At 39.4% G+C, this 16,251-nt stretch overlaps 1 protein-coding gene across 1 annotated transcript; it reads right to left on the bottom strand.

The window, feature by feature from the left end:
- Positions 1-3,543: 3,543 nt before the first annotated feature.
- LOC135744258 (C2 calcium-dependent domain-containing protein 4C) lies at positions 3,544-11,758 on the bottom strand. The gene is made up of 2 exons (XM_065262264.2): positions 11,630-11,758; positions 3,544-9,985 (listed from the first exon to the last, which is right to left on the bottom strand). The coding sequence occupies exon 2, from the start codon at positions 9,946-9,948 to the stop codon at positions 8,683-8,685; it is 1,266 nt and encodes a 421-aa protein (XP_065118336.1). The 5' UTR covers positions 9,949-9,985; positions 11,630-11,758; the 3' UTR covers positions 3,544-8,682.
- Positions 11,759-16,251: the final 4,493 nt, after the last annotated feature.

Genomic DNA, 16,251 nt, shown 5'->3' with positions numbered 1-16,251 from the left:
ATATATATATATATATATATATATATATATATATATATATATACAGTCTTGTTCAAAATAATAGCAGTACAATGTGACTAACCAGAATAATCAAGGTTTTTAGTATATTTTTTATTGCTACGTGGCAAACAAGATACCAGTAGGTTCAGTAGATTCTCAGAAAACAAATGAGACCCAGCATTCATGATATGCACGCTCTTAAGGCTGTGCAATTGGGCAATTAGTTGAATTAGTTGAAAGGGGTGTGTTCAAAAAAATAGCAGTGTGGCATTCAATCACTGAGGTCATCAATTTTGTGAAGAAACAGGTGTGAATCAGGTGGCCCCTATTTAAGGATGAAGCCAACACTTGTTAAACATGCATTTGAAAGCTGAGGAAAATGGGTCGTTCAAGACATTGTTCAGAAGAACAGCGTACTTTGATTAAAAAGTTGATTGGAGAGGGGAAAACCTATAAAGAGGTGCAAAAAATGATAGGCTGTTCAGCTAAAATGATCTCCAATGCCTTAAAATGGAGAGCAAAACCAGAGAGACGTGGAAGAAAACGGAAGACAACCATCAAAATGGATAGAAGAATAACCAGAATGGCAAAGGCTCAGCCAATGATCCCCTCCAGGATGATCAAAGACAGTCTGGAGTTACCTGTAAGTACTGTGACAGTTAGAAGACGTCTGTGTGAAGCTAATCTATTTTCAAGAATCCCCCGCAAAGTCCCTCTGTCACTACTACAGCAAGGTCCTGATTGGTTAATGCTGCGCAGAAATCCGCGGAAGTTCAGATTTTTCAACTCGCGCGTTTCCTGCGGCAACGCTCAATGCATACCAAGCGCGGGTGATTTACGTGTTAAGTCAATGCAAATCCGCGTGTAATTGCGTCTTTGCATTGACTTAACACGTAAATCACCCGCGCTTGCTTCCTCTACTGCGGCTGGAGTAAACGCAGCATTGAAAACAGCTTTCCGAACATAAACGTGCAAAACAGTGACAAAATAATGCAATATTTGTCAGCTCTGTCAAGGGTTGTGTGCTAAAGAAGCTGTTTGGAATGCAAATGTAACCAGGGGCCTCATTTATAAAATTCTGTGTAAAAACCATCCTACATTTGATCTTACGATCATTTTTTTTAAATGCGTACATGTGATTCATAAACCGAACGTACGCACAGAAAATGCACGTACCCCTAATTTCTTTCAGATGTGAAATTTATAAATCGCAAATGATCTTGAAGCAGCTGGCCAGTTTCGTATCTCCGCCTTTAAATGATGCCTAATTATGTCATAGACATATAAAAGAGCGCTTGTCAATGCTTAAACCCAATTTGAGCAGCAAGAATGGTTTATATTTCCAAAAACCTGCAGCAATCAGACAAGCAAAAGTGCATACGTCTACTCAGACTCTGACGTGGAGCTAAGTGCTTTTCCGAGTCAAAGACAGATTTATAAATATGAACTTTGTTGTGGATTTTTGCGTACGCACACTTTACGATCAAATCTATGTGTACGCACGCTTTATAAATGAGGCCCCTGGGCTCAGAGAAAATCTTCCCGGTTCATCCCTACGTTTTTTTGCAAAAATAATGGGTGTTTTGCTAGATTTGCCTCGGTTGAGATGGTTTAGAACCCTTTGAAGTTGCAATGAAACTGAAAACCGTTGAGTAATGTCAACTTTATGGAGAAAAATTCTCTATAAATTTCTTCTCGACTGAACAAAGAAAGACATCAACATCTTGGATGACATGGAGGTGAGTTAATTATCAATTTTTATCAACGGTTGACTTTTTTAAACTGGGAGGCGTAGTGGCCATACTGACCATTGCAATCTCCCCCATTCATATCAATACCAGAGACATATTTTGTTAAAATTAAGTATCTTTGGTCTACTGACAGTAAATGATGATAAAGTTTCATTATTGGGTGAACAATTCTTTCAAGTGGGTTGCCATTTGTAACAGCACTTTTTGAATGTACCCTGCTATTTCCTTATAAATTGAGGGAGCTTGGGAGACTGTTAGGGTGGGAGCTCATGCAGCTAAACCAGTTTAACCATCAAAGACCATCAAGTCACCTCACGCTGGTCTAAATGCCATGTTCCCAGAAATCAAAACTTGGGACAGAGAAACAACTATAGCACACCATTTAAACAACCTTTATTGAAGAGGTAAGAAAATAGACGAAGCAAAAGCACGATCCAGTTAGAAAATCAGCCCGTAAGGAGGGAAAATACAGAGAAAGAAACATCATGATCACAGTGCATCTATAATTATAATCACATTTGTCCTCAGAATATTAAAAACATCAAAGTACACTATTCAGGTACAGAAAATTTGCGGCTTTGAAATGGCACATCACAGGTGAGGCGTGCATATGTACACATGCATAGCAATGCTGTGGCTGGTGTTGGGAAAGGGAATCAAGTACATTGGATAGGCACTTAATTTTCCACAACTTACATAATCTCACATACAGAGAGAAAGACGGCTATGGAAATGAGTCAAATTTCTCATATTGAATCTTCGCCAGAATCCATTTCTCGTCTTTTAATTTAAAATCTCCGCCAATCAAAAAACCTCACGCCAGCGGGAGCGAAACATTGTTCTCCGTGTGGCACTGATGGGAAATCTAATACACCTGCAATCTGGACGTTTTAAAAGGACACTGAAAATCGAAATGGAAATAAATTAACAAATGAATCAATGTACTCTGAAAATATACAGTAAATGAGCGGTGTGAACAGCATCCGGAGTGATTCGTGTCCCGAGTGTAATTACCGACCGTATGCTTTTATTCCCAACACTCTCAGATTGGTCAAAGTGAAATGACGACATTTTCAATGCAGCAGGAAAGAGAGAGAAACAGAGCAGGTAAGGCGGTATAAAGAAACTATATAAAGGAGATTAAATCATTGCATTTAAAGGGAAAGACTGTTTAAACATATGCAGCAGGCTATATCATGAAAAGTGAGAAACATTTGTGCTACATTTGTGGGCACCAAAGCGTTGAACGCTAAATGCCAACTGTGGGCGCTTGCCTGCGTTTATTTAGTTAGGCACTTTTGTTGTTATGATAATTTTGTTTTGTTTATTAATCATGATAGGATGCAAAGTCTTTCTAAGGAAGTCTCGTCATTGCACGTCCATGTTTGCAATGCTAGAGCAAGATCTGTCAAATACTGCAATTGCCAAATCCCTCCCCCAGAGGATGTTTAACGGTTGACGATTGGCTCTTTTTACAGAAAGGTGGGACAAGGGCGGACAATATTTACCGTTGCGATCTCTCCAAATTCCTAACAATAGCAGTGACGCATTTTGTCAATATTAAAGGATTACTCCACTTAAAAAAAAAAAATCTGATAGTTTACCACAACCTGATCTCACAAATTTCCGTGGCATAGTCACGGAATTTTTTGCAAATTTTTCCGTGGCATTTTCACGGATCTCCGCATATTTCCGTGGCCCTGCCATGGACTTTCTTTTCCGTGGCATTCTCACGGATTGGTTACTCAACTGTTTTGTCCTATTTTCTTACCATTGTCGCTTCGGTTTAGGGTTAGATTTACATGAAATGACATCCCTACCCAAACCCAACTCTAACCCCAACGCCAGGCGACAATTGATTAAAGTTTAGAAAATATAAAAGAATACATCAAAAAAATTAGTATAAACAAATACTTAAAGTGACATACTAACGCAAACACCAAATCTAACCCTAAACCGAAGCGACAATGGTTTGAAAATAGGAAAAAGCAGTTAAGTAACCAATCCGTGAGAATGCCACGGAAAAGAAAGTCCGTGGCGATCCGTGAGAATGCCACGGAAAAATTAGCAAAAAAAAATTTCGTGACTATCCCACGGAACTTTGTGAGATCATGTTGTTTACCAAGATGTCATCCAAAATGTTTGTTTTTTTTTCAGTTGAGAAGAAATAATTTTTTTTTTAAAGGAAAACATTCCAGGATTTTTCTCCATTTAGTGGACTTTAGTGGACCTCAACGGTTTACAGTTTCAATGCCGTTTCAAAGGGCTCAAAGCAATCCCACCCGAGGCATAAGGGTCTTATCTAGTGAAACGATCATAATTTTCGTAAAAAAAATAAATAAAAAATAAGTACTTTTAAACCACGACTTCTCATCTTGCAAAAGCCGTGTGATGCGCCAGCGCAACTTTATACATTACGTAATCACATAATGACCTTTCCACGTGATTACCAAATACGCAAGTTCGCACTGCCGAGTCACACAGCTAGTGCAAGACAAGAAGTTATGGTTTAAAAGTACTTTATTTGGCAAAAGTGATAAGAACCTTTTGGGATCGGTTGGGATCGTTTAGAGCCCTTTGAAGCTGCATTGAAACTGTAAAACGTTGAGGTTCACTAAAGTGCACTATATGGAGAAAAATATTCCTCAAAAAACTTTATTTCTTCTCGACTGAACAAAGAAAGACATAAACATGGTGCATGACATGGGGGTGAGTAAATTATCTGGATTTTTTATGAAAGTGGAGTAATCATTTAATGACAACTAAACCATTAGCAGTCTGACTTTGCAAACACTACGGCTCTGTGGTCTGTGCTTTTAAAACATTACGCTGGTTCAGCCGTTTTTAACGTCTAACCCCAATGGCATTAATTTGAGGGTGTTTGGGAAACCACTTTGGAAAAAAATTTAACTTTTACAATTATGTGGTTCCATAGACACTTTTATCCAAAGCGACTTTTATCAGTGTGTTCCCTGGGAATCAAATCCAAAGACTAAACCAATTAAGCTACAGGAGCACCATAATGATGTTGTTTGAAAAGGTGAGCATCACTGTAACTATTGTTCCTGCTTAATGTCGAAACCTTTACCTACTTAAATTCAGATGTGTGGCTCAAGGGGAGGAGCTCTTTAACTGGAAACCACTAGCAACTAGGCTTCACTGCTAAAAGCATTAAGAACTGCATAGCAATGCACTACCAGCACCTTAGCAACCGCATATCAATGCCCTCGAGATCACTCACACAAGCGTGCTACAGTGGCAGCTAATTTTGTCAGAACAAAGGTACAAAAGCTGTGTCTGGGATGGTACCCTTTGAAAAGGTCCTTATATGTACCATTTAGGTGATATTTGACATACCAATATGCAGACTTAAAGGGATCATATTATGCGATTGTTTTTAATATGTAAAAAAGCCTTTGGTGTCCCCAGAGTGCGTATGTGAATTTTTAGCTCAAAATACCATAGATAGTTTATAAAAAATGTGCCGTTTTGGGGTGTGTCTTTTAAAATGCAAATGAGCTGATTAAATACATACACTGATCACCATAATGGTGGTTTGTTGTATTTGAAACCCAATTCTGCTGTCAATTATTTTCTCTCTCTTTCTCTCTTTGCTGCACTAAATGGCAGTGCTGTGGTTGGATAGTGCAGATTAAGGGGCGGTATTATTATAATTGGCCTGGCTACCTACATCACAAAACAGGCGAAATCTGAATAACCAACTTTTTTCACGTGCTTCAGAGAACGGTTTACCAAAACTAAGTTACTGGGTTGATCATTTTCTAGGTTGATAGAAGCACTGGGGACCCAATTATAGCGCTTGATAAAAAAGTTTTTACACTATGACCCCTTTAAGGTACAAAGGTGTACTCTTTGAATGGGTACCACCCCATTGACAGCGTCAGAAAATGTAAGATCTAATAATTGCGTAATGCCATGTGGTGCCGCAAATGGCACAAAAATTACACGCTTCACCTTTAAAGATATGCAAATGATTTGTGAAATCAAATGACTTTGGATGTGATGCTCTGTTGCCTTGATCTGAAGCCCCGTAATAAGACATCTATGAATGTTGAAGGTTTTTATGGAACAACCATTCGGCCAATAATGATTCATCATGAAGCACCTTCGCTTTTTAAGAGCAAAGGGTGTCGCTATCGGATTTAAATGGGCAATCTCTACAGGGCAAGAGAGATACAGAAATGCAGCCATTATAATAGATAATATGAGTGGGTTAAAATTAATCTGGATTTTAATCATTTGTAGGGACGTTCACTTTACATTAATTGTACAAAACAGTGATGTCGACATCGATTCAGTACGGGAGAAGCAAATACCTCACACGTTCACCATTTGACTCAATAATATAAGGAATTGTACATTTTGCCATGCATCAGCTCCCACTGCCAAACATCTTTGCGCAATTGACTATGAACATGCCAAAACGTAACAGAAGAACGATCCTCCAAACACCTTTTTGTTGTAAACTCCATATGTAAACTCCAAATTTACTCACGATGCAAAACAACAATGTACTCTAATAAGGTGCACAGGTTCAACAACTGACCCCGGATTTCCACCAACTGCGGAGCGGCTGCTCCGCTGCGTTACGCCCCGCACTCCGCCGCTCCGCCACTAGTTTCGTATTTGTTGCAGAGCGGCTGCGCGCTGAAGTGACGAGGACCCATGAGGTCTCGTAAATTCACGTGATGATCGTGCGATATCTAGTTCTGTCTCCGCCCATTATGACGTTAAATTATAACGTTTTGCTGGACCAGCCCAGATCACATCACAAGATCTCGCGAATTCACGAATGATCACGCAAAATAGTCATGGCTCCGCCCTGCGGAGCTGTCCGTCATCCGGAAAAAATAGAAGCTCTGCTTATTTGTTCTGGAGGGCTGCGGATGGCCGGAGCTGTGACAGATTCGGAACGCAGTCAGTGGAAATACATACATTGACTTTGAATGGAAACCGATTGACTCCGCCACCGTTCCGCAGCGGATCCGCAGCCGATGGAAATTCAAAGTTAATTTACAAACAAACACGAGTATTTATGTACCATGGTATTTACACAATACTCCAAAGTACTTCCAAATATACCAAAGTAACATCGCGATATTTGCCATATTTACATTCACACACTATACTTAAAAAAATACCTTCATTTTGGTTCTTTTTTCTTAGTGTTACGATACAATATAATTAAACAAGACATCTAATTCTGGATTTCTCGTCAAATGCACACTCAAATAAACTTTACATTGAAACAAGTAAATAACTTCAATCAAATGTAGCATACTGTTAACATAATTCATTTATACAGTCATACGTTCTGTCCGATCATCAATCCCACCCTTGCTAAAACTCTGAAGCGCTTGCCAGTCGATAAGGCTGAATGGTGTTCGACGACGGAAACTGCACCGATCAACATTTTAAAACGAAGAGACTTCAAAAGTGAGATGTTGGCCGCATTTACACTGCTGTTTGAAATGACTCAATTCCGATTTTCCTCCTCAAGTGGCACAGATTGGATATGACCCACGGATGTGTAAAGTGTCATTTATAGTCATGGGTAGGTTATGCGTAGGCTGTGCATAGCCTGACGCACACCTCGGCAAAATTTTAACAACGCGTCCGTTCTACGTGGAACATAAGCGCTGTGGTTGGTCACTAGAACCCCTCCCTTCAGGTAAAGCAAATCTGCCTTGCATTTCTTCATAGGCATTTCCACTTGCAATGGTAAGAACAAAGATGGACCAAGTTAAGGAGTGATTTACTTCAAACTGCAACAAAAGTTGCTGTCTATTTACCTTCATCACTGCTTGTCTTCTCAAATCATACACAAAAAGCTGCTGGTTCTTCTTTGTTTGTGGGTTTACTCTCCAAGCTGGTTCTTCTTTGGCTGTTGCACTGCTACTGTGGGTTATACACGTGGATACTGCCTACTTGTGGTCTGCATGTGTAACTGCACATTGACGTGGATGACGACACAGAAAACCGACGAGTAGCCCTTGAGCAGGAAAAGGGCATAGATTCCAACATTCTCCTATCGGTTTCAGGCCTCATTCATATGTGGAAATAAATTGCATATGAATTGTATACATGCATTTGTGTCCACAATGTAAGATGACAGATTGGATATTCCCATGCATCACTGAAAATGTGACGCTGCCAAATGACATGACTGGAGTCAGGAGTACACCACCCACGATCATTACTCTTTTAAGCAGCGCAATGGAGGACTACAGGTGTACTTAGTGGATGTTTTATGTCTTGTTACAGAAATAAAGCTCTATAATCTTGTATAATCATTTTGTCTGTGGTCATTGCATATCACAAAATTTTACTTGATGTAAACAGGTTGTCAATAATCGGATATAGTAACCAATCGGAATTGGGCATCAAGATCTGCAGTGTAAATCCAGCCTTAGAGAAATATCAGTCTCGTACTTAGTGTGGAAATATAGAGACATAATCTCAAACACGATTATAGAGCAGTGCGAAAAAATAATCACTTTTGGAAACTGATAGGCTCATACATCAGATCAGTTGCACCTGGTGACTGGCCTTGGGTGACTTCAAAGCTTCGGTCTGTAATTTATATATTTATGGATATTCTGCTGCTTTTAGTACATGCTTTGTGGAAAGGCAGCTGTTTTTTAAATCTATTTGCATCATCAAATGTAAGACCCAGCAGAGTCAACAGAAGCATTCATCTCAGAGAAAAAACAAACCCTAGGAACGCACACACATACTATCAGAGGATGCCCGTACGCTCATACGCTCTATTTACAAAGGACCTTACACCATCACTCATGCATTCTGCACAAAAGCAATTGAGGCTCTAAACAATTGAAAACAACTTAATTTTACTCTGCGGTGTTAGATGCATCTTTGTTTGTCCCATGCTGGCAAAAGCAATCAGGTTCTAGATCCCAGACAGCAGCTCTTTCAAAGGGACCTCCCGCTCTCCGAGCAAGGTGTCTCTCTTCAGACTGGTGCCTTTGTTAACCACCTTCATCTTGATGGCCAGGTTTTTGACCTGTGCTACTGGAAGGGAGTCAAAGTAGAAGTCCTCGTTAAAGACTGGGTTACGGCTGTTTTTGATGATCGTGCTCCGCTGTTTCTGGAGCTTCCCTGGGTTCAGATATAGAGCCACGCAGCAATTGATGCTCTTTATGTCAAACTGCTTATCGTAAAGGTCCTCTGCGGCCAGAACGCGGATGTGAAGCCTGGCAGCGTCCATGTCGTAGTCCGTGCAGAGGCGCAGGGTTCCTCCTTTGTGGAGGTTGACGGTGTGCTGCGTGAAGCGATCCATGTTGCCTCCGGATTTTCGTCCGCGGAACGCCGGGGACGGAGGGCAACGGAAACGCCGCTGAATGTTCGGGCTGGTCTCCACGGAGCTGCATTCGTCCGTGGAAAGAGAACTGTGCCGGGCGAAGGAACGTTTGGCACGAGACACTTTGGCTTGGGTCTCGTGGGTGAACATCTTCAGGAGGGACGCTGAGCGGGACAGTAGCGGGGAATTGAAAGGGGAGGACTCGGCTGAGGAACACGTGTCGCTCTCCCCACCGCTGAAGTACCTGTAGGGGTTGGAATGGGAAGCGTTACAGTTGCTGGGGTTCAAGTGGTTCCCCTGGGATTTGCGCTGAGTGTTGGGCGAGGTGAGTGGACTCGTGGGGTCGCTGTGAAACAAGGACTCTTTACGGCGCGTGTGAGGACTCTCCATCAACGTCGCAAAACCATAGGAGGTTTGAGCTTTTGGAACATAGGGCAGTGACATGGCCGTCTGGGATTGCGGGTCAGCATTCGTGTCGAGGTCACCACCTTCCCCGACCACCAGATCATCTGCGCTCTCAATCTGGATAATGTGCCGGTTTGCAGCTTTCAGCAAGTTCTTTGTGTCCCCGGCGAGCTTGTTAATGAGTCGCGGGCTCCGCTGACCGGCCTGCGGCGTTTTGCAACATATGGTCTGTTCAGACCTAGATGAGTGGAGCCCGTTTTTGGGCTTCATCTCCGGTGTCTCTGCCTCTGGGGGGCAGCACACCAGTTTGGGTGGAATAAAAAAGTCTGGAATTTTGTCTGGAGTGAGTACGTTGCAGTAGGTGGGGGCTTTGATCTGTTTGTCCGAGTCTCCGCCCATACGGGAAACGTTCCCCTCCACTGAACCACGGATCTTTTCCAACAGCCACATCTCTTGGCGAGGTCTGGAAGAGATGTGCAATCGCACCCTGTTTTCACAAAACACAAGAACCATCAGCAACACTACATTACATTACATAATTTATAAAACCAACATGCTGGCAATTCTTCACATTTTGCAGATTCTTGCGAGACACTGACACTATCTCCTTATTTGTTAACAGTCAAAAGCAATTTAGGACCTCAGATGCAAACCTCTAAGTGCGTCTGACATGTTTTCTTGTAAATTAGCATTTTTATCAGACCCTTAATGGATTCTGACAAACAAACCAGTATTTCTAAATGACCTGAGGCTGGGATTAAGCAAATTTAAAGCGAAAGTAATTAATGAACGTATAATACGTGCTAAAAGCGTTTAGTCAATATCATTATCTCCTTTTTTGACAGAGGTGGCGTTTAGAGGCTTTTGCATCTGAGCTCCTCATTAGTTAAGTGACAGCTGTCCTCTCTCCTAAGTGCAGAGTAGACTGTCACCTGGTGGAGATTTGATGTTTTGAAAATGCTGATGATTAAAATCCAGCAACAATGTAGAAATATTGAAGATACCTGTTGCTGGGAGTCTCAGCTAAAACCTTTCAAGCTTATTAAACACATTTACATAAACAAAACATGATAATGCATAGTTTTACAAACAACATTAGCGCAATAAGCAAATGTTTTTTTTAATTTACTGTAAGTGAACGTATGTTTTAAAAGTTAAAATGTTTTGGAGAGGATTGCGGAGCTATTTCTACATAGTCTAGTCTTATAAAGCTGATATAACCTGATGTTAACACGTTTTTTCTCTCACATTAATTTGATTTCGAAACCAGATAGACAATATTTAGGTTATCTACATTATACAAATGATTCTGGTGATAAAAATGGTTCTACAGACTTAAAAAAGTAATAAAGAAAAGGTCCTTTGGAGAGCCAGAAATTGTTTATTGTGTACACATCAGCTACTCTCTTTTTATTATTTAATTATAATGAGACTCATCAAACTCATTTATAATGAGCAATTCTCTATAAAAAATACCGCCTTCGCACTAAATTTAGGAGTGACGTCTGTTTGAAATGTGTGGAGACGCAGCAGCTGTAATATGAAATAGGATTGCGCAGAATTTGCTCTCTGACTGCAGAAGCGCGGCGGATTGTTTAATAGATTAAAGATATAGACTTGGCACGCAGAAGTATCATCCCTCCAAATATTTATCATATAAACTTCATAAAAGTCATAATAGACATAATCCATTCATATGGATCACGGCTAATATCGTAAGACGCTTTTCAAATCGTTGCTTTTTTATTATTTTGATGTTATTGTTTATATCATCTTTTAAATAAATTAACAATGTTGTAGTACATAGTAGTAACTGTAGTAAATATGACAATGCACTGCATTTCCTGCTTTACATACCTTTATATAGCCTACTGTATACACACAAATATATATGCGTGTGTATAATAACATAAAATATTACCTTAGACTGTCAAACAGCTATAATGCGAGAAAACAAACGTGATATATCTACATTCCATAATATTTAACACATGGTCAGTACTTTTCAGCTTAGAAATATGTCCTAAATTTACGTATGATTTAATAAAATACTGCGCAATAAACGTGCGTTTAAACTTTCCTAAAGCTGTCCCTGTATCAAACACCTGTTGAACATCTCAGCAGAACTTACGTGAAGTGTTTCTGGTTTGGCAATGGTCTCTCCGTCACTCCATCTGCTTTTGTTCGTCTAACCCGGTTTCTGATCTCCAGTAATCCAGGACTGAACTGTACTGTTGGCACAGCGAGTCTATTCGGTTCTTTTAATAGCGCACCGACCCCCCCGTGCGCGCGCCTATAAGCAAATAAAGAGTGCGCGCACGATAACGCGCGCTACTTGCGCACTATTGCGCACTGTAGCTTTATATTGCTTTTTCTTAAACATTTGTAAAAGAACGCACATTGTTTCTTTCAAAGGATCAAATTAAAAGCAACAGAATGCCACATCGTCACACGACTTCACAAATTGCTAAATAAATTCAGCAAGTGGTTCTTATGTAAGACATGTAAACTCCACGTTTCCCATTTTTACTCAAGTTTGTAAAATGTCATATACTATTATTATTCCTAGTTTTTAACTGCATGGCACGTGATTTAAGCATGCAACCAGATCACCTGAGACAACAATGTAGTATACAACTTAATACATTCATCATTAAATAATGCATACATAAAAGAAACAGTAGAGAGTTTACAGTGTGCAATATTCCATTTTGAATGTTTCAGATCAGAAAATTAACATAGTGCTAACATACTAGAAATAATAATAACACGATGCATGCTATATTACACATACTGTATAGTTCAAAACCAGACGTGTGCCATTTCACAGCATTTGTATAAAATATACCTGGAAAATTGTGGGGTATTGAGAACCACGAGCGTGCGTCATGTGCACAGGTTTTACTAATGGCTCATCAATTAAAGCCTTTGTGGTCATTATTCACCTCTGCGAGCTGCTGTAATATTAAAGCTGCCCAGTGTTAAATAAAATAGTGCTCTAGGATGATGTATAATTGTGTTTGATTTGCTGTTCTCTGATCTGCCCGTCTGTTTCCCTGGAAACTTGGAGAATGGGCTATGGAAACGCATGCTATTGTTGTGCTTTCAAGAGCAAAAAACTTTTCCAGAAGTCATTTAAAGAAACGCATTTAAAGTTATAGAAGATGTGAAGCCTTTTTGCAGTGCATGGGCAAACGTGGTAAGTTATTATCCTTGGTGTGTGCGCTTTAAAAATGATGTCAAATCAGCATATATATTTTTAGGTTACTTTAACTTAAAAAAATAAGTTTAAACAATTTCAACTGTTTTTATAATTTATATTAACTTAAATTAGTGATATTAAACTTAAATTAGTAGGTTGAATTCAATTGACTAGCAAAACTAAGTTGTTAGAAGGACAGGTTCGGTATTTTACACTTAAAGCCCTGAAATAGAACGGTTTTGACTGAAATTTGGAGATATGATGCTGGCCCGAGAATTTTCGGGTGTTTGTTGTGTCACCCCCACCTCTACAATGGCTGCATAGGTGCACTGGAACAATCCTTCCTAAAATGCAATAAACTTTCGTTTACAAAGATGTGAAACTCACCGAGTGGTCAGGGGTGTTCACTGATATGCTCACACAAAAATCGCTGCAAAGCTAAGTGCGTCCAAAAAATGTGCGTCCATCCTTCACAAAATAAATCCAAACGGCTCCAGGATGATAAACAAAGGTCTTCTGAAGGTAATCCGCGCGGTGTTGTTGTAGAAATATCCATATTTAAAACTTTATTAACGTAAATAACTACCTTCCGGTAGCGCCGCCATCTTAGTCGCGTCCACATTCAGGATGAGAGCTTACGCAGCCTACGGAGGTTACTCTGCTGCTGCTCTGTGCCCCCGCCCTCCGAATTTGTCATACGTCACTAAGAAAAGTGCATACACTACGCTAATACTCTCTCCTGAATACAGAGGGGTCTAAGATGGCGGCGCTACCGGAAGGTATTTATTTACGTTAATAAAGTTTTAAATATGGATATTTCTACAACAACACCATGCGGATTACCCTCAGAAGACCTTTGTTTATCATCCTGGAGCCGTTTGGATTTATTTTGTGAAAGATGGACGCACTTTTATGGACTTGAAGGTCGTGGACCCCGTAACATTACATATAATCAACTGAACGATCTAAAACATTTTATAAAATATCCGAAAATGTGTTTGTCTGAAAAACGATGGACATATGCAACTCGGACAGCTTGGGGGTGAGTAAATCATGGGTTTAATATCATTTTTGGCCGAACTATCCCTTTAAAAGAATCGCATAATATGACCCCTTTAACACTTTTGTGGGTCAAAGAAACTCCTGGCCAAGTTTTCAAAATTTAACTCTTGAAAGTGTTCATTTAACTCTGATAAGTGTGGAGCTATATAAACTCTGAAAAAGCGTTGAAATCAACTCTTTAAGAGTAAATTTAACACTGGACTTTTTGCTGTGATATGGTGAATTAATTGAATAACCATTGAACTTGTATTTTTGCAGTAAAAATACAGTAAAAGCAATTTCACGAGTGCTCAGACATTTGGATCCCACTATATACATACACTTAAACCTTAAATCTTACCCATATAACAAACCTGCACAACTGACAAGAGTAGTTAACATTTCCTCAAATAACATGATAGATACATATTTACAGAAAGAAGCGTGCCTGTTTCACCTGCAAAACACAACATGCTTGTGTTAAACACTGCATCCCAGGGTACCCCAGTTTTAATAGACTCTCTCTCTCTCTCTCTCTCTTTCTCTGCTTTAGGAGCTTAACATTAAAATGCAATTTACTAATTGCCAGGAGAGGTGTGGTGCATTATGAAGATATGAAAAGATCCGATAATCACATTCTTGCTAATTTCCCATGCTGCATTACAGTCTGAGCAGCAGACACATTCATATTTGTGACACAAATAAATATTTGTGCAAAAGTAGGCTTTACATACTGTATAGAAATACAGATCATAATTAAACTTTATTAATTGATCTGATCAAAGTATTAGGCACATTTGAGTTAATCCATGTAGAACCAAGACCAGTGCCCAACTGCTGCCCATTCATATTGATCAGTGTACAGGTTTCATGCCACCTAAGGCATTTAAAGACTATTATGTTTAAAAAAAAAAAAAAAACTTTAGCTATTAAATACGTGATGAGGCCTCAGAAAGAATGTTGGTTTAATCATGTAAAAAAAAAATGAAACACACCTAGATGCACTGTCAGAAATAAAACGCTGTCACAGAGACAGTACCCTTTAAAAAGGTCATAATATTTACCATTTAGGTACAGAAGTGTACCTTTGAGGTACCAATATTTACTCTTTAAGTGTAAAGATGTACTTTTTAAAAGGGTACTGCCCCAGTGACAGCGTTTGTACCTTATTGTCTGAGAGTGAAAACAAACTTTCTCACTGTAAGGTCGCTTGGGATACAATTGTGACTATCTATGACTATGACATCACTAAAATGATTAAATATACATTTAAATGTAAAGGGCTATTGCCAATTAATAAGAATTTGGCAAAATTGTGACCTTAGACTGGGTTTTCCTATGCTGCCTTGCGCACAAATGTATTCACGCTGCAAGTCTAGCATAGAAAAAAAGCAGGGCTTTGAACCAGAATTTTCCCCCAATTGGTTCGTTTTGAACCAAAACGTTTCCAGTTTCAACGTTTCGGCTCAACCCTGAAATTGACATACCTGAACCGATTAGAACAAAAAAATAATGCTCCCAAACCGGTTAAAAACGTTCCATGTCAGCTGTGGGACATACAAATAAGTAGGCTGATCATAAGGAAATTAAACCTAAATTATTAGTTTACATAATTTTGTTATCAAAAATTAAAAAAGGCTGCATTATGTAACTGCATAACTGGCATAACTGTAATTCTGACATGCCTACATTTGTTTCAGCATTAGGCTATACATGAATTAAGACACAAACAATTTCTGCCATCTTGTTTATTGGCAAACAACTTAAATGTTTTTATTAGAAAAAGAATACTGTGGTATTTCAAGATCATTTTGTTTTTTATGTATACTGTCAAGAACAGAAAGATTGTTTGCCTTTTGAAATGCGTCTCTCCGTGTAGTGCACTTAAACATTCGCACACACACAGACGGAGGACGAATTCCAAATGGCGCTTCGGGAATACGATTCAGCATAAACAGTCGCTTCACATAAAGTGAAAATTACATTGTTTTTCGGTGCTTTATTCGCCAAATGTATTTTAATGGACTACAGTATGAGAGACATTAGAATAACTCTATCTCAAGTTTACACAACAAGAGTTCTGGGATAATCATAGGGATTATCCCGTTTGATTGGAGTTGGACCGGAAACATTCAACAGCATGTACATCTGCGCATACAGAAAATGTTTCATTTTAGCACCTTTTTGTGGTTAAAATGTTTAAAATCACTTAAGTGTTAACATTTGCAAGCCTTTGAAACACGTGCAAATGATCAACTTTCACCCTATTTAAATTTGCGTATTAATCCGCGAAATGCATGCAAGCCGAGCTGTGGGTCTTGATCTGTACGGATCACGGATCAACGGCGATCCATTAAACAACTAATTAGTATTAAAAAACAAACATCTTGACATACTTTTTAGCCTACAATATTTACCTATTATTATTAAGCATTTGAGACTTGGGCTTGAGTAGGCTACTTGCTGGTGGCAAGCTTCTCATTTCTCCAATGATTCAACGACGACCGGAA

This window comes from Paramisgurnus dabryanus, chromosome 6, assembly GCF_030506205.2.
Source record: "Paramisgurnus dabryanus chromosome 6, PD_genome_1.1, whole genome shotgun sequence".
NCBI lineage: Eukaryota > Metazoa > Chordata > Actinopteri > Cypriniformes > Cobitidae > Paramisgurnus > Paramisgurnus dabryanus.
This window is presented reverse-complemented; position numbering and strand designations above follow the sequence as displayed.